Genomic DNA, 24,992 nt, shown 5'->3' with positions numbered 1-24,992 from the left:
GGCTCAAATTAAAATGTAGATAAAAATTTATTGCACCACACCACAGTTCATATTTGTTAATTAACAGACAGTTTCATTTCACTGCGCTATATAATTTAAATAAAGGAAATAATTATAATCTCGTCGGATCCGATGGCTCGGTCGTGTAATAAAGATGAGAATACAGAATATGATTGCCATAGCTGGTCTTATTTATTGTATAGACCAAGTAACCAGGAATTATTTTAATGTTTCTTTATAATTAGTACGAGAGACGAGCAACTCACTTGCTCTAATGTAAAAGCCACAACTGCCCATAAACAGATGCAATTGCACCCACACGAATTACATAACATTACCATTAAAACAAATGAACGTGAAAACTCAGTACCTGCAACCACCATAAATAAGTTATTTTAGTTTTTAAGGACATATATTTTAGAAGTGCATCGTATTCGAGTGTTACTCCTTCATCAAGAGTGTCAGACTGTATCCAAAAGAGAGAAACAAAACTTAAAAGGTTAATTGATTTAGCCATGCTCTCACGGATGTGACAATGCAATTTGAAAGAGAGCAAATTGTTTGTTTTGCGGCGAGGCGCCGAGACAATAACTCGAGCAACAAAATTTTTGTTTGTTTCCTTGTAATTGGTAGCATTTTCGCCAACACCCATTCTCGTGATCTCTAAAATGTTAGGAGATTATTCCTTCCCACATAATATTTTCGTATAAAGTTTACTTATATTAAAATTCTGTAATATTGTTGTCTTATTATGTTGTAAAAATTAATTTAATAATATTACATTTTGTGGTTTTACTTTTTATTCATTAATGTGCTTATGGAATTGGTTATTTTTGGCAATTTATTCGTTTGTATGCAGATAGTGTTTTTACACCAGGTATATCACAATTTTATGAGACAATATATATTTCATTTTTACTGAATATTATCTGAATAAAACTTTATTGCGCATATAACTCAATACAGACAACGAGTTAAACAATCATTAATATAGCCGTTCATCATATACATTTTAAATAAAATAAAATATCTAGTTTTCGATGCTCACGTTTCAAGAACATTACTGCGCTGTTTTTAGTTTTAATGCATTGTAGGTAGTATACTACGTATTATTATTATTTTGTTGTACTGCACCTTCCGCTCTTAATGGTTGCTGCTTCGTGACCATGGTAAGATTCTATTTTGTAGTAAGTATTATATAACATAATATCGATTCCCGATTTGTAATGTACTTATTGTATCATAATTTAATTATTATCTAAATTATAAAAGAGTTTCAAGATCATTTTTATTCAATGTAACATTCGATCGTTTATTAAACCAAACATTTGGTTTTGACCTTGGGTTATTTGGCAGCAATTATTATTTTCTGAACACAGGCTTTTTCAAAGACCACAAACAAGGGTCTGTTGATGTTGGCGGGACTGATCTCAGGGCAAACTCGTCAGCACCTTTCGTAAACAACCGTATTTGCGTTTCCTCGTCCTCCGAGACCTGTGCAAACAGTAATATCCGACGCTCTTAGGACAAGGCACTTGAGAGGTGAACCTTATTACAAGAATGCATTCACACGGATGTTTGACTCTTATGGATAATTAAAAAGCATTTTTCTTAAGTTATTGTAATATTGAAGCTCTTCTTGGAGGTCATAGATGTAAAACTGTATCTTGTATTATGTTGAGAACGATAAATAACTATAATCAAATATAATATGTAGGCTACAGAATACATTTAACGCGATACTGGCACCATTGTATGCCAAACGAAAATAAAATCTGTGACAAAAGTCCACAGATCAATTTTTCATGGACATGTTTTTTACAACTGCCGCGAAATTCGGCAATTTATCAAGCCCATATGTGGCGGGTGTTCAACAAAAAATCACAGATTAGGTCCTTACGAAAAAAAAAGAAACAAAGGGAACGTGATCTCGTTCGAGTACGTGACTCGAATAGCACCACGCAAAAATGTGAAGTTTATGATTTTTGTACGACCTCCCTTCTGTTTGCGAATGGACCTTTACAAACTCGACGAGTAAAGTGATTTTAATTCGTAGTCGACACTTTCGGCTTGTTAATACGAAATTCGTTTACACCGAGTTTATATCACCTACGCACGAAACAATGCCCTTAGAATAAATTAATATTTAGAAATTACAAAAAAGGAACTAGTAATCCGAAAATTAAAATGTTTTATGTACTCATAAAATGTAAGCCAGTGCGTCTTTTATAGCAGGGAGTAAATTATATTACTGTGGCTTCGGCTTCTTTTATCATGGAGATGGAAAAGTTTGGACGGATGGTTACTTTGAAGCCAAATCATCTAATGCAAAATATACAAGTGACCTGGTTTACAAATAGGAATTTCAATTATACCTACACGAAACGTCGTATACACAGAATACGTATTTTAGCTGAGTATCAAATGCATCGCACATGCAGACCAAGGAAATTGGTATTTAGTTCGCGTGGAAAGCACTACATTGCTGATAAACATGAAATGTAATGCTCTAAGAATATTGAATTATAAATTGCTCAATGACATTGCACCTGTGACACTGTATGTTTAGCCTCTCAATATCCAGTACTTGGACTATTAATACTACTTACAAATCAGAACACAGCAGTGCCTGCCAACAACTGCTTGACGACTTAATTAAAAAAGTAGTGGTACCTAGATAGATTCTCACAGAAAATAAATATCAGCGATGTAAATAGGTACCTGTGAATTTAAATCCCGCATTAAAAGGACTACACAGCTAAATAATATTAGCCCAGTTTTATAAACTGTCCCAATGGTGGGTCTCTTTTGCTAATACTAATACGGGGGTCAATCGCCTCAAGGAAAACAGACCGCCAAGATGGTCCAATTTGGCAAGTGTGAAGCAAAGTAAATATAATTATACATATTTAGCAGGTACCTTGATATTTATCATTGAAAGTATCTAGAACTTTCTGGATGACGTAATTGTAGGTACGGTGATATACAATTTATCTTTTCAGTATTATTTTGTTTTCTGAAGATTACCCTTAATGAGTAATAATTATGGTCAACCCTTTTATATGAAACCTAAAATAGCTTCCGAAATACATTAATTGGTTCTTCTGAAAATAGAAAAATGCACGATGTAGATTTTTTTTAAATAATAAACAAAACAAATGAAACACAACATACAGTATTTCGAACAAATTTAATTCAAACAAAGAACATGTTGAATAGATAAAGCTAGAAATAGAATTTGGTATAGAATTGGTTTTCGCATGCCCCGTCATTCTATTGAGGTTTAGTCCACAACGCGGGCCGCATTTATTTTGCAGGATTGAGGAATTATATTGACAACGTTAGCACGAAAATATATGTGGCACAAATAATAGCTACATACTTTGTTTTCAAACGCGAAGAAAATCTAGATCTACAATTATACACTAATCAAAGACATTAATATAAATTGACAAAGTTTGTAACGTTGCAAATTTATTTAGAAGTAGTATCTAGATTTTTCATCCTTAAGGATTCTACTACTAGAAGCTTTTGTGTATATTTTAACACAAACAGATACCGTCTTCATCCCCGAAGGGGTAGGCAAAGGTGCAGCTTGTGTGTTCTGTTCCATGGTATGAAAGGGAGCGAGCGTATCATCATATCGGGCACAAATTCCAGGGCCCGCGATGATACTGACCAAAAATAAATAATATCTGTTTGCCCGACCTGGTATTTGAACTCGGGACTTCAAAACCGTATTATACCACACACGCAATACAACTACCGAGGCAACTATATTTTGTTTTACTTTATTCAGTCACAAGAAGGGAGTTGCGGGCAAATATAACTATAAAAGTAGCATACTGAGTGTGAACGGAGCGTAACATGTATCTGTCGGAGTATCGTCCTGTTTAGATGTCAAGCTATCGCGCGGTCGTCGATTTTGTTTTGTACATTCGTTTCAATTTATGTTTACGCGATTCCAATCTCGCCTGAGTACCCGCAGATTGGATTCTGCGTAGATAACAATAAAATAACAAACAAAAAATGTTTCATAATATTGTAAATGTTTTTATTTGTGGTCGTTCTTTTGTTGATAATTTAAAATATATGTTTAGTTTATGGCGGGGTCATGAACTTGCCTGCGACCGTGTGAGAGTGTGTTCGCGTTACATAAAAAGCTATTTACCTTTGTAATTTATGTTACTACTAGTTTTTGCTCGAGGTTTCATCCGCGTGAAGGAGTTTTCTGGGATAAAAGTAGCCTATAACCTTCCCAGTGTCTTAAACTATCTCCATACCAAATTTCATAAAAAACCGTTCTGTAGATTTTGATAAAATCAATAACATACAGACAGACAGAAAAGGGAACTTTGTTTTATAATATGCATTTAATATAAATCTGTTCAATAGTCGAACACTTAATTTTAATTTAGTTCAATATTTTAATAACCAAATTAGTTCACAAAATAAATATTTACTAACAAAAGTGAACCTTTATTTCTGAGTTGATCGAAAAAAAATATATAAATATTCAATTATTTTCTATGCTTGTAGCAGACATATTGCGGTAAACCATAATGTTCTAAATTCTTTTCCAATAAAAGCAACTCTTCATGATGCAAATAATGATTTGCCTGCAATTTGATTCCCGGGATTTTGCGTAGGTTATATTGGTTGATGTATGTGAATTGATATAACAACCGTGACCTCAATATTTCCTGCATCATGTGCAGAAATGAGATATGAATTTAGTTGTAGTCCCATTATTGCAATTACAAGATTCTAGAGCTGATTGTGGTAAAATCAGGAATGATTGTGATAGAATATGTGATTTTATGAGGCTAGCGCTCTACAAAGCGATTACTGGTGGTAGAATATATTATATCCGCCTGGATAGCGACCACCGTATACAAGGTGTTAAAACCCGCTATAGTGCCCGACGTAAGTGTGTCGCGCTCCAGGATCAGCCTTTGTATATCCGGTTCCAACAAGCCCGCATAATTGTGTCACCAGCCTAGGGGTAATCAACTCTTGTCAGTCGACATTCTATTGGATTCCACTCCACTTACCCTCAGGAGCAGCGATGTTACGTGGTTGTGCCTGTACAAAAAAAACTTGATATTTGAAACAGTCTCCCTGTAGCAAATAGCCAATAATCCAGCTTTAAAATAAGAGGAAATTTCGATCCTCGCAACAGAACAAAAGTTTGTATGATCCAATTTGTAAACGATTTCTATTACGCCGAAGCACTTTCGGATTGAATGTCTTTCGTGATTCTAGTATTTATACAAGACTAATTCAACAGTAATATAAGTACTTATGCTCCGGATTTTGTGTCTCTATAATATTTATATTGTATATTTGAATATTTTTAGTAAATATCGTTAGCATATTATGTTGCGGGCCTCAGCCTGAGCGATAGCTAAACATTTACTTACCTGCTTGAGGCAATAACATATTTGCGAGCCACGTATATTAGGAAAAGCTTTTACCTGAAATGAAACGGGGAAATATGTGTTATATTGACAGATGTGACTACTAATGAAAATGGACCTTAACGATACGTAATAGTGTCGCAAATAGATCGTGGAACGGAGAATGAAAATAAACAATTTGGAAAAAATGTTTGCCTCATTATGTTAATGTTGTATATTTCAATATTAATTATTGGCAACTCCTTGAAGGAACGTTGAAATTTGAAATATAGGGACGGTTGTTATGGGTAAGGTATGGGATATTCTTCTGTCCTTATAGATAGCAACTAATACCATCATAGTTTCTCATTGTGACGAGTATTACTTGAAGCTCATAATATGTATTATGCATATTTTTTTTCTTTTTTTTACAAGGGAACATTTCTTTAAGATGCCGAGCCAGTCCGAAAAGCCAAGGCTCTTGGGTTTTCCGGCCAGCTATGCACGCCAGCGTACCGAAAAAAGACCCTTAATAACCTTTGTTAACGCAGTAGAGGCGGCTAAGGTATATCTAGTAAGGTCATCATTACTGACAATCGTCGATAGTAATAATATTGGGACCATTGACTCTAATGAGGTACTTTCTATTCTTAGTAAAATACAGATTTTACATTTGTTTCCTAGGTCTTAAGGTAGTACATAATATGCGATGTGGATCGGGAAGTCCCGAGTCTGGTGTTTAATAATAATAATAAGTTTTATTGAAAAAGTACATAATGTGTTTTACAGTTAAAAAAAACAGTGGTATAACAAAACAAATTTCTAAAAACAAAAATAAAGTATTTACCAGGGGTACCCAAACTAGGCCGTGCCTGTACCTTGGGATACCATTAAAAATTAAAAATCGTATAATTTTTAATTGCTTGGTGAGCATTAATCTAAATTAATAATATAAAACTATTGACAAGATAACTTAGAAAATTAAATTAAATACGTTCTTAACATATGAGATCTAATTTTAGACCTATGCATAGGTCATAACATAGCTATGCTACCTAAATCTAACCTTACGTAATTACATTAATCAAAACATGTATGACAATAAAGGAAAAACATAATTATAATTTGAGGGAACTTAACAAGTAACTGTTTGGCAACAGTTTTGTAAGTATTAACAATTTGCATAAGATTTAAGAGTGGATCCCTAAAGGATGTTGAGATCGGGGATAGTTGATCGAGTCGCGGTTATTTTTAATCCCACATTGGGGTGGGATAAAGGCATGTTAAGTATGACTGTATATTACAGTAGATCCAGTACAGATGCCGCTGAGGTAGATTTAAAAAAAAAACATTCACGACTAGGAAAATACGATAAAAAAAAAACTTTTTTTAAGAAACATGCGTCTCATTAGCAAATAATTTTGTGATAAAATTTACCCATCTTATTTTTAGCGCGGAAACAAAATATCGACTATATTTTTCTGTTTATACCACTTCCAATATTGTCACGTAATATTGTGTAATCCTTCCAAATCTGGCCACTAAATACTTTAATATTTAACGCGACTTCGAAAACTAAGGTTTCTTATTGCTTACTTGTTTGTTGTTTGTGCTAGTTATGATATCTTAGAAATATTTCGTTTATTTTTAAAGAAGACAGAGTCCTATTGACACCGAAACTTTAAAGACAAAGACATACTATACATTTTAATAACATATATGTTTTTGTCGTGTAAAAAATTGCAGTCTAGATCATATTATAATAGGTAACATAGGAATAGAGGTCTTATGGTAATGCCGAAGGTTCTAGAACAAAAGGAGAATGATTATAGTCTCCATATTATAGAAAGGGGTGTAATGGTAAGTTGTTTTCGCTAAAGAGTCTATGCGCGTGGAATATTCTTCTCTAAATAAATCATTGCATCATTATAATCATTCATTGCATATTTTTATCGACTTTACCTTCTGGTAAAGCCAAAACACGAAATTTTATATTTAATAAGTTCTTCACTTCCTTTCCAATCGAGATGTTTTATATAATGATACTTTTAACATTTATGTATGTTAAGTTAAGTAAAATAAAATCGCTAATATTATTTAAAAAAACTTGTCTTATAAAACTCAGTTTTACATATTTGTAGTTTACTACACAATCAATTTTAGGCCGTAACTCCCTTATTTTAAGAAAAATAATTATATATTAACAAATGGGCAACATGTTTCCAGTTTAATGGTATAAAGAACGTTCTTGTGACAAATGTCTTAACATTTGAAATTTTCATCGACTTCTCAAATATAAAAACAATGCCTTATAAAGTTAACTTTTTGTAACTTTCTCCAGTTCAGATTTTCGCAACAAATTTCTGGTTCTTCGTAGCTTCAATGAAGATATTCAAGAGAAAAATACGATGTCCATTAAAGTCCTTAGTATTCTTGGAAAAGCGTCTACAGCAAACTTTGGCGTGGTATATGAATTGTGTTATCGAAAAGTATTTTACTTCTGAGTTTTCATACGAGTAAAAGTATGAAATAAAAATCTTACTCGATCATAAACTACTAATATTATCGCTGGTAATATATTTTACAAAATTAAAACGTAAGAAATACGTAGCTAATAATTAATTTATTATGAAAATATGCTCAGCTTCGCCATAATAAGCGTAATGGTGAGCATTACAATAGCGTTTAATAGCATTAATTGAGAGGATGTGTAGTATAATCAAGTTAATTTAACCACGGCACTAAGTATTTGATGCAACTAGATATTTGAGACATTCGACCGTTCTTTTTAAGGCGTAATTTATTACGGTATATAGCCTTATAATTGACCTTAACGTGGCCTCAACATAAGAGATGTGTGCCAATGATTAGTGCACTATAGTAATAATGAACCCATTTTCAACCGACTTAAAAATAGAAGGCTCGGTATCTCCGTACGTGTGCCTGCTATTTTCTGAAAAACTACTGATCGGAATTGAATAAGGTTTTCGTTATTTAAATTAAATATTTTTCAGGATAGGTTTTCATATATGATGAATTTGGTTTCCATTCAAATTTTTCCAGTTTCAATTCCAAGATTTTCTGAATTAGATAATGAAACTCTTCAATAACTAACAGCTAATGACCTGCGATTGCTGAGTACCTATATCTACGTATGTATTGTTTACACTATTTCATTATTACCCAATTAAAACAATAAATAAAATCTTTTTAGCAAATAATTAAACCATCTTCAAAAGCAACTATAAACCAAAATTAGTTTATCTTTATATTGCTATATGAACTTAATATTTGGATTCAGTACCTAATTTATAAAATATTACGCTGTAAATTTTGATTGAGCGTATGTAGCACTTAGCAAACAATGCACCATCCACGTTAACGAAACTGGGTAACAAAGAAAATTACCTCGTCAGAGAAACAGCTTTACAAACAGAGCCGAGCTGGATAATGAAATATTTTCATTAGACCACTACCGCCGCGCCGTCGAGTGGACAAACATGACAATTGCCGAACAGCTCTAACGAAAATATGAGAATACGTTACTCTTATCTAAATTCTTGTGAGCATTCCAGATTTTCGGGTTTTGTTTGTAGTCAATTGTGTGGAAACGCTTCATTATATTAGGATTTACGATAAAAATATTTCATAATTATAGGTAATCATTTTGGTTTACTTGAGTAGTAATAGAAGCCTGGCAAATGCCATAGATAAATTAAGATCTCCTTTTACCCACTCAATTAATTGAAATACTGAGAAATATGAATTTGAATTTTTGACACGATTTTTCCTCAATTAATATTCTCAGCAAACGGTAGAATAATCAAACTCCACGCACTAAACCTTTATAACACGTACGCTTCTAATTTCGCCTTCACTTTACAATTATATAAGTGAGATAAACCCAAGAGCACTGAAGTAATACCAACAAGTATGTTACCGCGGCGCAAGTTCACTCTTGATCAAATTACTTCTCATAATAAATTGATTTGCCACGTGACAGCGTCAGATTTATTAGCCTATCGGGACACTAATTATAATTAACCGAACCGAGTGATAGCATTGTATCGAATTCTGCTGCTACCTGACACACGCTGCAATATTAATCGACCTTCACAGATATATAAAGCATAACCTCTTTTTTCCTAACAGTTGTACGCTGAGGTGTTATCATACCCACGTCTTAGCATATTTGGCCTCATGTTAAAGGGGCTAAGGCAAAGGCTAGTGCCAATTACCTGACGCAATTTCGGGCTGATACTGACGAGAAAATTTAATTTCCAAAACCGTGGTTAGAAATCCAGACCATGGTATACAAAATGGTAGTCGTACGTCAATACTTCTACACTACAAGCATTGTTAGCGAATTTCTAGTTACTTTTGAACATTCAACGATAGAGAAATATGTCAGTAATAAGAGGAGTTTTAAAATTAACTTATAAAGTTACCTATACACTACTCTCACGTCCCTTTACAATTCCGACGTTACTAGTTCTTGCTTCACATTAGTAAAGTTTCATACATTAGTTTATTTTTGTTGTCGTTGACTGCCTCGGTGGCGTAGTTGCCATTGTACACGATACGAGTACGACTGCCGCGCTGAGGTCCTGGGTTCGAATCCCGGGTTGGGCCAAAATAACTTAATAATAATTTAAAAAAGGATAAACCCGGTAACAGTAAATCAGCGGCAGCTCGGAGTCAGGAAGTTGGCGGTGAGATACCCCCGTGCCTCGGAAAGCACGTAAAGCCGTCTTGCGTCTGATGTCTCTCCGATCATATCGAATTGCCGTCTCACCCGACTATGAGAGTAAAGGAATATCTCCTACGTACTTTGCTAATCTACGTTCAGATTGGGCGCCCTGGTCCAAAATTCGGTTAGGAAGGAATCAATAAAATTTTGTTGTTCAAAAATACATAAAAGGCGCTTTGGACTATTTGATAGATATATTCGGTTTAATATAAAATAAAATAAATAAAAGTTTTAAGCTAAAAGTACATTTTATTGCTTTTAAAGTAAATTTTATTATGGTAAGGTAAATATTTAAGTCAGAAAGTCGAAAAGAGGTCTGAATTTTTTGTTCGCACAGTAATTTCCCATGGGTTGAATTCTTTAGAATTTATTTATCCTGGCATCCGTGAACACGGAATGTAAAATGTTTAATTAATTCCACTGATCTAGGGTCGCGGAGCAGTCATCGAAATAAGTCTCTGCATTTATACATCGCATTAGTTTACATTTCTTTATCAAATGTTATATACTTGAAGTTAAAAGAAAAAGTATTAATACTTATTTATGTAACAACATAAATATCAAAGGTAAAAAAATAAGTGTTCATGTTTGCCAAATGAAAGAAAATATTATGTTTTATGTATTATAATTTTAGATAACCTACAATAAAATAATAGGAAGCCAACTGCTAACTAAGTCAGCTACAAACTTATTTTTCCATATATGTTATAATTCTCTTTGAACCTATTCCTTACTGGACTTTAATAAAGCCTATTGTCAGAATTGTGACACAGTCAAAAAATAATATATTTTTGCCAACGATGGAGCCACAATCAAAAAATTGAATTGAATTAATCTTCTAACTTCGTAATTATTTTTGGCTGACTACCTTATTAAAGCAAGTAAACTACAATTTTAAATAAATAAACAATCATTTAAATAACTCAATATGTCAGAAAATATATCTTACCTATATTCAAAGGCTCGAAAGGACTTTGGACGACAACCAAGATTTTGTGAAGTCGCTCCTAATCTATTAGATTCTATTAACCCTGACAGAAAGCAACAACGTGAATACTGTTTACGTAATCCCGTGCATCATTATGCTCAAGCTACAGAACCTCAGATAGAGCATGATGTTAATACGAAAGTACTCGAACTGCAAGAGCAAGGTGTCAACCACGAAGAAGGTGGATGGCCTAAAGAAGTTAATTTAGCTGACGAGGAAGTTACCACGCGGTATCGCCGTCGCTATGAACGTGACGATGCTTACGTAGATGCTGTATTAGGCCTATATCCAAATTTTATTCATTACGTTGATCAGAATAATGGTATAGAAATATACGAAAAGTTTTTCAAAGAAATAACACCATTGAAACCTTACGAGACACCATCTATACATGTAAATAATGTCTTTAAAGATCCTGATAATCGCTCTATCGCGTGTTTGGGTTGGACACAAGAAAGCAATTCGAAAATAGTAACGGCGTATTGCAACAAAAAATTTCCTATAACAAAACCTGTTAATACCAATATTTTGTGTTACGTTTGGAACATAGAAAATCCATACAGTCCATCGGACGAATTCCAGCCTCCAACTGCCTGTTGGCAAATTGCATGCTCTCCGGTTCATCCCGCTATTATAATGGGTGGATTGGACGACGGCAGAGTGTGTATTTTTGACATCCGTGCTAAAAAAGAACCTACAAATTTAAGTTCGTTTTATACAGCACATAGAGATCCCGTGTCTGCACTTCTATACATACCTTCACGGCATAATAATGAATTCTTCACTGGTTCTACAGATGGCGCTTGTAAATGGTGGGACGAACGAATGTTAACTATACCAACTGACGTTATGATCATGTCAATACGTCTATCTGAGGGAGAGGAAGCAAGTTTGGCTAATTCTGAAGGAGTTAGTGCCTTACAATACGATCGTTCATTTCCCACAAAATTTATGTGTGGAACCGACACTGGTTTTGCAATCAGTATTAACCGTAAAGGAAAGAGCTTTAAAGAAAAGTTCCACGGAGTGTTCCAAGCTCATAAAGGGCCAGTTAAAGCCGTCCATCGTAGTCCCTGCACCTCAAAAATGTTTATCACTTGTGGAGATTGGACTGTGCATATTTGGAGTGAAGATATCCATTCGTCTCCTATAATACCAGGTATGACAAACCGCCATCAAATATTAGACGTAATTTGGGCACCCCACAAATTCTCATGCTATATGACAGCTAATGTTGATGGAAAATTTCGATATTGGGACATGTTACGTAGATATCATGAACCTATTGTTACATTGCCAGTGTCCAAGTATCCTTTGCAAAAAATTCAAGCCCACGGAGACGGGAAATTAATAGCGATTGGAGATAGTAGAGGTGGTTTATTCGTTTTGTCTTTATCAGATAGTTTGGTTGAAGCTTCTGACCGAGATAAGCAATTGATGACACAAATTTACGATCGTGAATCACGTAGAGAACATATATTAGAAAATCGTGTGAAGGAAATACGTTTGAAATTAAAAGCTGAGGAGGGTGCAGTAGCGGCTTCACAACTAGACATAGTTGACGAGGAGGCCTCGATTCAAGCCGCTGACGGCGAGTACAAAAGGATTGTTGCAGAAGAATTGAGGCTGGCTGGTAATGCACCACCTTCCAAATACATGGGAATTCGAGACGACGCAATGCGCAAACGTTAAATAACTACACAATGTTTTTAACTTTAATTAACAATATTTAATATTTAAAAGTAATGTATAAGCTTATTTTTGTTTTTATTAAGAAAAAATGTAATTTATTTTAATATAGCTTACTGTTATATTCTTTAATTAAAACTGTACGTGACCTTACACGAAGTTTTAGTGACTTGTTTACTAGCTCTCAGGGCGTAAAAGCAATCGTTAAATATTTCTTGTAATTTGCGGTGTATTGATCCAAATGTTTTGTTCAAACTGTAATTGTTTTCATTTCTGCCAAAACGTTTTTATTTGCCAATGGATTGAATCGTGTATAAAATTCGTGTATAACATATCATTCAAGTATTTTTCAATTTATTTTATAACGCAAATGCTATTTTATTGAATGCTTGTATTGAATATTCCTATCGTATATAGATATGTTGCGACGCAGATGTTTTTATTAGTTTGAATTTTATCATGGGCCTAAAAAATAATTTGAGCATTCTAAAAAAAATTAATGGTAAAAGCAGCCTCACACCTTACATGGCCTACGAGATTCGTGATATTTAAAACTATTGTATCAAAAAGATGTCATTTTATTAAATTTCTTCACTAAAATCTACCTCAATATCTTCGAGAAAAAATAACTTCAAAACATATATTTTGTTTACCTAATAACTAGTAACAATATATTAATTTCACTTACCAATGTTATTCTATCAAGTCAAGCCTATAAACAATACATTTTTAATATTCAGGCCAACCCCTGATGTCAACTATAACTTATATTAGAATTCAAAAAGTTAGGGAATGTATAATTTATTTACGATAAAACTTCAAACAATTTAAGTAAATGTAGAGTAAGGGCTTAAAGTGCTTTATAATAATTAATGATGAATAAAGGCCGTTTATTCTTAACGTGGTCTGATATTTAATATAAGTCTATGAATTTGTTTGTTTTTGAAATTTGTCGATGAATGTTGTAATATATTATGTTTATAACTGGTCCCAGCAGACGTAGTACGAGTACTACAGATCGGCTTCTACGTAGATCGATATTTATGTTGACTTAAAACAAAGTTTCATCTTCTTGATCTAAACAACAGATCAAAAATTACCTACCAGATCCAAAATTATTCTATCTTTTAAGTTTTTTTACACAAAATTTTATATAAATCTATTTTGTGGGTTTCGAGATTAGCGTTTAGGAAAAAAAATCAGACAAAAATATTGTGAAGTTTTCCTACTTTTCCTGTCTTTCATGGATTTTACAAAATTATTCTGGCATAAAAACCTTGTCCTTACAATTACGAACATAACGAAAAAGGAATCAACCAAAACGGTCAAACCGTTCTCAAGTGACGATCTTACATGCGGCAATTGATTTTTACACCCGACGCAAAAGGGAGGGGTGCTATAAATTTTAAATGTGTATTAGTGTATCTGTATGCCAAGATGTGATCGAGGTGGTTTTAACTATTTTTATGAAGATATGTTCAGCCATTTGAAGATCACAACTCATTTCTTAATTTCGCAGGTCCGATTGATATTAAATTTACTGTATTGTTATTTCATTGGTATTTGAAGATAAAGCAAGCTTGAGCTGATGCTGCAACATCAAGGAGTCTGCAAGATATCCAACTCCTTAGTAGCTTACAGCAGAAATGGCATGTTTGGGCTTATAACAATGATCTCATACTTATGAGATATATCGTGATTGAGGCCCGATGGTGGAGTAAATAATAGATAGCTACTTAATTTTAATAATTTTGAAACCTATAATAATAAAATTTATAAAACAAAGTTACTTATACCATTTATAACTTAAGAACAACTTGACTGATTTTTATGATCTTTGAATTATTGGATTTATCTGCGCCCCGAATAGCTAAATAACTATTAAAACATCGTAAAATTTACGTAAATAAAAATTATGAAGAAAATTCATTTCTTTACTAATATTATAAATGCGAAAGTTTGGGAAAATGTTTGAATGTTTGATAGAACTAAAAACTTTTAGATTCGGTTTGGTGCACACATAGACCATTTATTAGATTAATATATGGGCTACTTTTATATCCTGAATTTTCCCTAGTGGGAAACAATTTAACTTTATAATCTGATTTTTCAATTATATGACGCTGGTATCGACTCGTAAAGACAGGGCATCAGGACTTTATAGTGATTTAATACATTAGTAGCAAAGCCCCGAACAACACTTTGTTGATACTCAATATAACTATGAGATTAATTATTAAGATATAGGGAAAATAAAGTAAATGTACTTAATATTGGAAATAAAATTTACAAATTCAATCCCAATGGATTTAATATAGTCAAACAACATAAAACAAATATAATATTATAAGTATATACTGTATATATAATATTATAAGTATAGGCTGCCTCGGTGGCGTAGTTGTATTGCACGTCCGGTACAATAGCGCTCTGAGGTCCTGGGTTCGAATCCCGGGTCGGGCAAAGTGATATTTGGGTTTTTCTGCTCAGTATCAGTCCGGAGTCTGGAATTTGTGCCCGATATGGCGATAGGCTCGCCCCCTATCACATCATGGGACGGAACATACTTGGCGAAAAGTGGGTGCCCTAGTTGCGTCTCTGCATACCCCTTCGGGGATAAAATGCGTGATGTTATGTTATGTATGTAAGTATATACTTCTATGTTTTGCTAATAACAGATTTCTTCTTACAATAATATTTCCAATAATACAAGATAGTAATAATATATTGATTATTCAGTCCCTTAGGGCACGGTAGCACGAAATAAATTCTTGCCTTCTTGCTTCTAAATAGGAAAAGGGTAAATCGCTTCCTTAACGGTTGTATCTATTATTATTCTTTATCTTGTAGCAGGTAGCTTATTACACGCTCGCACAATTCCAAGGAAACATTTCTGTTTGTTATCGCGCATTCGTTTGTATTCGTTATTATACCTTTCTCTATCTCTGACTACCTATGTCATTGAACTAACTTTATTTGTACTTACTTTTATATATTCCTGTATTGCTTTGTAAAGGAACAATGCAGTGATGATGAATTTTTAATGAATTAAAAACATTGTTTTGGTATTACCGGTAAACTTTCGCTCATTGTGTTATGCAAACAGAAACCTGTTAAATAACAAGAGTATTAAAAAGAATACATATTGTTATAGTTATAACTCATTATGTATATGTTACGGTAGACAAAATACATTATGTTGTAATGGAACTGGAGCCATTTAATCATTTCAGAACCACTAAACAAAGAACCTTAGTATGCAGAACTTTAAGTAAATAGTCACTTAACATAATGCAAGGCATTTCCACCGGCTCTAGTTTCTTCATACATTTACTGTAACCATTAGTGAAAAGCGTGGTTTTGTAAGGGGCGAGACAAGAATGAATATAAATAGAGCTCGTCTGTCCCAACACTTCATTAATCTTCGTAGAATATCTTCTTTACTTTCTAAATAAATTGCGATATGTTCGTAATTCGTTATTTTTAATGTTTTTAATTCTAGCCCCATTCTACCTTGCCCCCAATCGGAAACTTAATAAGTGACTTCGCGCATCTTTATCTCTAAGCATTTACACAAATCATAATATATCATGCGATATAGTTCAATACTGCTCGCGTTACATCTAATAACATATATATTTGATAATGTTGAAAAATAAAAACGACCAATGAAACTTTGACACTACAAAACACAAACTATAACTTGTTTCATCATGAAATGGTAGAGATCAAATTAAATGAGTTTACTTTTAAAAGTTCGAAAGCATGTGCCTGAAACTTGGTTAAAGTCGCGTGCAAAAATTCTCGTATAAAGTTTGAAATACGGAATTTTCTCTGACAAGGAAATAGCGTGACACAGGGAAACCACTTTAAAGTGTCGGCTTTACAAAATATTAATGTAATTATACAGTGGCCACTATATTGTGATAGAACGCTTCAATAAGGCAAGTGGCAGGCACTCCGCTCCCCATTTGGCTCCCTTTGATCGTGTGCTCGCGCTAATTTATGCAATTACGTCTTACTCAGCAAGTTGGCTTGATATCAAGAAAGTGTGGCGAATAATGATGCTGAACATTCGGATAGTTCTCAAAGACTTCGCATTTCAGATGATTCTTTTAAAACGGGAGTGAAAAACCTGTAATGAACTCTCCGTGACGTGGTTACCCTAAGGAAACCGCGCTCAATGCTAACTCTCTGACATTAATACTATATATACAAACATACTATACATTGATACTACGCATTTTCTTTGCGATGATAGTTTTTGGTTTCAATTTTCATCTTACTGGACTTTTCCCATTCGATATAAATATTTTGTATAGTGATTATCTTATATTGGAATTCTGAAAAGACGTGTATGTTAATTAGTTTAAATTAAAAACCGCAATGTTCATGCACAAATACTCTATGTATTATTTAACAAAATTTGGAATTCTTATAGGTAAATGACGACCCTAAATCCTAATACGTATCTGCTGTAAAGCTGAATATCTACGGGCTTCGTTGGCATGTCCGGTGTCTTAGGCATGTTTTCATTAAAGCAATGAATGTAGTGGGAATTGGATTACAACCTCATGGCTTTGATCGCAACCGTGAAGGCGCCGCCCGGATCTCAGACCACGTTATAGTCGGAGGGAAATTGTGTCGCTATATGCGGGGTAGTATGTAGCAGAATTATATAGAATGGATATAAACAAGACTATAATGAAGTATATCGCAAATTATTAAATTTAATCTATTATTTCTTTTTATGTAAGTCATATTATCGAACTAACGAATTCGATTGTCTACGATATAAGCATAACATAGTGTGGGGACCACGGTAATGAAGGATTTGCTTTGTAATTTGTGAATAAACAATGTAACAATTTTCCAGTTATTTGTATTCTTTTGGTTTTCTTCGCTGCAATTTCGCGATTATGCCATGCCTGAAAGCAAGTTTATTTATTTTATAACAATTTTGGCTAGTATCATGTATTTTTTTTGAAATGAAGACATATTTTGTGATATTATTAATTTAAATTAATGAAGATTTGTCTCATATATTTGGTGATTATGACGATAGACATATATACTTACTTTTATTTCGTTATACAGTGTATATATTATCTCTGTGAATATTAATATGTTGTCGGGCGGATAATTTCTTTAACAAACTGCCTCGTCAGTTTACAAAATGTAGCGAGCATTGGCGTTTACCTACCGCCGCGTCGTTATGCCAAGCTCATTTTGCAGTTAGAATCTATTGCAACCAACATTTAATTATGACCACAAATCCCAACCATTTTATTGCCCACATTATCGTTATCACAATCATTTACATGAATGTACTGGTAAATGGCGAAATCAAATGATTATAATACTATACAAAAGCGAGACATTATAAAACAAACCTTTTGCTTTTTACAAATAGGAGCCTTTGTAAACAGACTAAGTTGTTTGTACAATTTCGAATTACACAATTGGCCGAGAGGAGTAGCGGCGTTTTTTACAACACGCTGCTTCTGTAATGTTGCACATTTCGGACAAATGTATTCAACTTTATATACAAGCCTAGCTACTCACTGAATTGGGCCGGCACTTCGCAAGGGCGAGGTAAACAACCACTGTCATCGTTACTTTGGAGCTCATTAGGGCCTCGTTTTATGTTCGGACGATGGCGCCCTTTTCACATCGTGCCGGACAAATGTCGCCTATTTAGATCCCACCCTTTCAAACTTCAATAGTCAGTTACGTAAATTCAAAGGATGTAAAGCGGATTACATCACTATTGGGTGAAGGTATATAACAGTAAGTTCTTTGAACGCTAATGGATCGCAAGATTTTTTAGGTTTTATGATCCCGTACAATGCTACTTTTTTGCGGCCCGTCACATTACTGTGAAGCTGTTGTTCATTTTTATAAGTATTATATTGCCTGAATTTATGATTTCCTGTCATATTAAAGGTTAGTACGTCATTTTGTGTCGAAACCTTTTGAATGAAGGCCATGGATGAGAGGCTTCCACATGTTTGAGTCGTTAAAGCTATTTTTTTATCCCGAGAACGGGGTTCAATGTGCACGAACTTGCGAGAAAAAGCAAGTAATTAATAAAAAATGTATTATTCATACCACGCTAATAAAACGTACGCAATAATGACGTTATTGTTCTAATACTAACAGACACAATGGAACTCTAATTGGTATCTTTTTTATTTGAATGAAAATTACTGCATCCCATTTTGTCGGTCGTAATTATAAAAAAAAAAACTTGTTCCAGCGAGCGAATGAATGGTTGAGCGAATAGTTTGTTAAAGTGTGTTTTGTTTTGGTGTGTATATGTGTACCTATCTATATATATGTTAGTGGCGTCGTAGTTTCCAAACGAATGGTCCGATTTTCAAACGTATTTTTTTTAAAAACCTGATGTGTTCGAGAAAGTTCTTAGCTACAATTTAAGATCCATTCAAGCATTGAAAATTAATTAATTTTCACTTTCACAGATCCCATTCATTTCAAATTTGCTGTATTGTTACTCAGGCGATATTTCATTTTAGGTAAGACATGGCGACCTTGAACTGATGCTGCAGTATTAAGTAGTCTGCAATACCCAACTCTTCAGCAACATATTCTAGCAGATATGGTGTTTTTGGGTTCATAAAATTTGTCTCAATGAGTAAGTGTTAGATTGTTGATAATTAACGTCTATAGCGGAGATAATTGTAATGTAAAAAGTTTGAAATAAAAAAATATCTTAAGTCCAATATAAGAAGGACATCTTAAAACAGACAACTTTACAACAACTTTATTATAAGTACTAATATTAGTACTACCAGTAATATTTTGAACTAAGTTTTATGAAAGTTCAAGAATAAACAAACACTTTATTTTTTTACTTATTAAAGAATTTTGTTTTGGGAGCTCTTTAAATTTTTCTTTTATTAGAAACTTTTTAAAGTGAACTTTTTATATTACTGGTGATAGTTGTTTTTTCTACGAAGCTTATTATTCTAACTTGTATGTATACAATGTTATGATAAATCCAACTCCCATTGTATGTAGGACATCAATTCTCCACGAATCTAAATTTGTTCAATGACTACATAATTCGAAGAATACCCTAGTTATTTCGACGTGAGTGAGGCGTAAGTACCTATATAACATATTATAAAATAAAGTTCCCCCGCCGCGTCAGTCTGAATGCAATAAACTCAAAAACTCTGAACGAATTAAGATAAAAAATTTATATTTGTAGATAGTTCGAGACCCAGGAATAGGTCTTTTTTTATTCCGGGGAAATATATAGCGGGTCTTTTATCCCAGAAAAACTCTTACACACGGGAAGACCCGCAAGCATAAGCTAGTAGTCATAAATAACCCAATAAAATTATTGAACCAAATTAATTTATATTTCGTAATATATTGGTTATAAGATACGGATATCGAATCTTAGGGGAATCAATTTGCCTAATTACCATTATCATGGCAAATTGAAACACAAATTGGATCATTATTCAATACAAAATCTATAGGAAATAAAGTGGCTATGTATTAAAAAACATATATTAAAACATTTTTGCATAAATCTACAATGAATATATGGCATAGAGTTTAAAATTAAGCCAAACAAGAACGGACGAATTAAAGTCGCAAAACTTCCCTTTGAGTCGCCGTAAAAAACATCTAACTTAAGTGTTTAACTTTTGAATTAACTGTGCAAAAAATTCATATTTATACTAATAAATGAATTTTATTTGATTTTTTAACTTGTAAATGAATCAGGCGAATAATATGACGGTTGTGTTTTGTATACATTTAAATGAGTACATAGACCGTGAACGTGTTAATAATCAAAAATAAAAATATTATGCCTTTCAAATATTTATTAACAAGTAGGTTCTCTCATATGTGACAGTCCACCTGGGCAGGTACCACCGCAATGTGTATTTCTGCCGCCAAGAGGCAGTGTTTCGCCACTGTTGTGTTCAGGTTTAAAGGACATTGTAGCCAGTGTAACTACTAGACATAATAAGACTTAACATCTCATATCTCACGATGGTGAGAATAGTGGAATACCTACTATACTTTACTTTGTAAATCAAGGTGTTGGATGGTGTTTCTACTGTTTATGGGCGGTCGTATCATTTACTATCAGGCGAACGGCAAGCTCTAAAACTAAATACTTGTTAAGAAAATATCTTTTCTTTTCCCCTTACCTCATAAGAAACTAAATTTATTGTAAATTATATTGTTCACACAACCAGCCAATAAATGTTTTTCTTTCTAAATAAATAGTCACCTTCATCTGTCATAGATAAATCATAAAATTGTCTCTTTTTGTCTTCCATACTAAAATCAGTAAACACAGGAAAACAAAACTACAACGTTAATTAGTAAACCGATTAATATTTATTGGAAATGAAAGGTTTGATGTTTTATTTCGTTTCATTTTGAAAAGGTGTTCGATTTTCCTTAAAAAGCGTTACATTAATAATTCGATATTTTGTCGTCTTTGTCGATAATTAGGTGGATCAGTATAAAGCGATAAATTTATCGCTTTTAAGCGTTTTGAACATATTTATCGTTGCAGTATCACTGCGATGTCGTGGATCTTTTATTTAGTGTCAGATGATCTTTCAAAATTGACAAAAATATGCCTAAACATTTAAATGTATGCAACCCGTGCTTGTCCCTAATCCTCAATTAATTAAAATTACTATTTGTAATACTAATATACTATTCAATTTAGTAATTAATATTGAACGTGTTTCTGTTGCCGACAGGTGTAATTATTAAAGGGGAGGATGCCGGATATTTTGTAAATAATCGGGTAGTCACTTTATAAGCCGCAATAATTACTTCTTCCAATGTAAGTGTATCCTCTAAGCCGGCATAATTTTGGTAACCGTCAGATAACGCTTTACCTCGCATTGATTAACAGTATAGTATAATTCAAACTTACCTTAAATGCAGTGCAGAGTAATGCCGTGCTTTGATAAAAAATAAAATTTACGCTATTTTAAATGTTGTTATAAGTCCAACTTAGTTGGCTCAGTGGAATTCTATAGTCCATTAAAAAAAAATATATCCAACATGTAATACGTCTTGCAATAGACGACCTGTTGAAGATCATAAGTCGCTGGGTACACTCTTCCAATAAATCAGTCTGATTTTTTTTTATTGATCTATGTTATGGGGTAGACGTCCTGTTGATGATAATAATCTTGTAAAAGAATATTTAAATAAATATAAGTTTTATAGGAATTTTACTACGATTTTTACTGTCTCATCTGTTTTTCTGTCTACCTTTTATCGAATAACGTATAGAATGAATGAATAAAGACAAACAAACAAAAAAACAGACAAGACATAAATATCGTATTAACTATTTCGTTACGTACATTTATTTTGAGAAATCTCATAAATCTATTAAATCTTCGCTTCAGTCAAAGCATAATCCAGCACAAGTTTTATGTATGTTCATTATCAAGTTGATTACATGGGCATACTACGGCCATTTATCAACGAGATAAGAGCATTGCTAACAATACTCAGGTGCGTAATATTTTCATGTGAAAATGTAACAGGATAATTTCAACGCAATACTACGTTCAGATTTACGCAACCAGTTTATCAAGAGATATTGGAAATAGTGATGCGAATGAAATATAACTGGGAAGAGTGATTCCAGGAGATAAGATTAGTAGACTATACCGTGATCATAAAAAGAAACTATACCCTAGCCTATACCTATGTAAGAAAACAATAGTCAGCCAAATATATTTTTTCGACATTGTGTCCAAAATAAGGACAAAGATAAATAAAAATAAAAGTAGAATTACAAGCATCGGTAAATGAATTTTGGACATTATCTGACACCGAACATTTATCTTACGTACGGGACAGAATTTGGCGAGAAATGTCGACTTATTGCACGTATTTTAATTCGCATTCCAATTATGACTTAACTGGAAAAACTATGTTTCATTAACACTTTAATCTCAAATATTATTTTCACACCTTACATTCGTAATAAAGATCCACAGTCCGGGAGGCATCTTTCATTGAAAAACTTTGAGTGAAGGTAATATTTTATCGCAGCGGGACACGGTTAAAGCCACATTAGTGTAAGTGAACACGTAGTTTACCGGAATAAAAGAATTGTTAAATGCGCCGTGAGTGTGGATAAGGTATCGTATGGACAATCAAGCGGCAAATACAAGAACTGATTCCTATTTTTTTCAATGTGTAAGGAAGTGGATCAGTGATATTATGGAAACCTTATGGATTTGTAAAGACGTATTTAGAATACTTTTTAATGGATTACCACAATAAAAATCCTCCAGTCAAATAATGTTAACAGTTACTTTAACATTATTGAGATGGAATGCATTACGATTATTAAATAGCAATTAGTTATTAACGATAGAAATTTCTAGAAATTTCGTATTATTGTGTTCGCTTCGTTTTGTGTTGGCACGTTTATGTAATAATCAATGAATTATGTCAATTCAAAGTATGCTGCTATTTGGCCAGCTTCCCTAAACTATCATCGGGGATCCGAATGGCATACTTATATTTATAACATTTTAGATACTTAATAATGACATAGATTTCAAGCCGTGTGTTCCTATATTATCACCAAAGGTTAATAGATTGTAAGTTTTATTGGAAAGATTGGACGTGAAAAGAACGACTACTATGTATTATTTTGTAAATAAATAAAAAAAAATTTCCCACATTCCATGACCTACATACATACATTACATTTTACCTACTTTTAATGAGTTGATACATCGGATATAAGAATACTAATACACGCACTTAAGATAAATGAAAAAAGGCTTGTTGTACGAGAGTGTACAAAATAACGTCGGTGAACCGAAGATGATCCGCACCCGCGGCGGATTTGCTGCGAATTCGCGGTGAATTCGTTACACCTTCGCTCCGGTGTAAATACGCTCGCTATTCGTTAGTGTGATAAGAACCTTATGCCACTTCGATGTGAGGTTAGCGCAACACACCGTTCGCGCATGTTGCAGAAAATATTTTAGTTTTTCTTAACGTCTTGTCGCCTGTTTGATGTCTGCTTTTGAGAGGGGAGGTCTAGGGGGGATAGTCGGATAGGTTTAATCCCAGGCAAATCGGATGAGATAAACTTACACAAAGCGATGTCGGTACTAGAAATTTAACTCAGCATTTTGCAGTCCATATCTCGTATTATAATACGGTACCACTAAACCAAAGAGGTGACCGAAGTAATCAATAGAAATACAGAATAAAAAATCAATAAACAAAATAAAAATTTTAACAGAAGAAACATTTGTAACAATTCACTTAGTTATGCTATTTGTGTGAAGTAATTTATAGATACGCTCTTGCTTGTTTCCGTTCTAATGAACCTATTTGATTAGAAAAAATACACTTGAATTTAATAATTTGTTTGTATTGTGTTCAAATAGTAACAATTACCTACATTATAATATTATTTTCTTAATGCTAGAAGTGCAACTACAATATAATTTCAAATTGTACTTTTTACATACTCAATAATTTTAAAACTTCAATTTTCGTAAATACCGGTGTGCTTCTTGTTTTATTAAATTACGGGAATATTTACTATACTACTTCATTGATCCAATTTTTTTCTATATTATGTACAAAGTCTTTTTCTTTTAGTTATTACTTTAAGAGTAACATTAACATGAGGCATTTAGTATAATATTAAACGAAAACCAATAGCAAATTCAATATGGTCAACACGAATTTTTCATCGACAAATTCTCAACACATTAGGTATTTTTAAACCCCAAAACATATTTGACCTTTACTGTCCAAATAGAAAACGTAGGTAAATAAACATGCCGTACCACCTCTCGTTATGGCTTTATCAAGGCCCGGTCGGAGTGCGTGGCCCTAATCACGAACCGTCATCTTGTAGGTCTACCCTTGCTCACTCTTGGGATTTTACTACTTAATTCTTTCCAAGGAAATTTTGGTTGGCTACCGTTAGCCTTAATTAAAACGTTCCAATTTACTTTCCAAATCTTTTCTAGAAGATACTGACAGGTGAAAAGAATTTTCATCTATATTAATAATGATTTACGGTCTCTAATCGTGTATACTTTAAAATCTTAAAAAATTACAATTTTGTTATTCTCGATTTTTCGATAAGTATTTCGGATTT

The 24,992-nt window shown here is 33.2% G+C and overlaps 1 protein-coding gene across 1 annotated transcript; it reads left to right on the top strand.

Annotated features, from left to right (window-relative positions):
- The first annotated feature begins 10,942 nt into the window (after positions 1-10,942).
- On the top strand, positions 10,943-12,877 carry LOC115440388 (dynein intermediate chain 3, ciliary). The gene has a single exon (XM_037437948.1). It carries the CDS (start codon positions 11,078-11,080, stop codon positions 12,827-12,829), a length of 1,752 nt encoding a protein of 583 aa, XP_037293845.1. The 5' UTR covers positions 10,943-11,077; the 3' UTR covers positions 12,830-12,877.
- Positions 12,878-24,992: the final 12,115 nt, after the last annotated feature.

Source organism: Manduca sexta, chromosome 12, assembly GCF_014839805.1.
Source record: "Manduca sexta isolate Smith_Timp_Sample1 chromosome 12, JHU_Msex_v1.0, whole genome shotgun sequence".
In the NCBI taxonomy this organism is placed as follows: domain Eukaryota; kingdom Metazoa; phylum Arthropoda; class Insecta; order Lepidoptera; family Sphingidae; genus Manduca; species Manduca sexta.
This window is presented reverse-complemented; position numbering and strand designations above follow the sequence as displayed.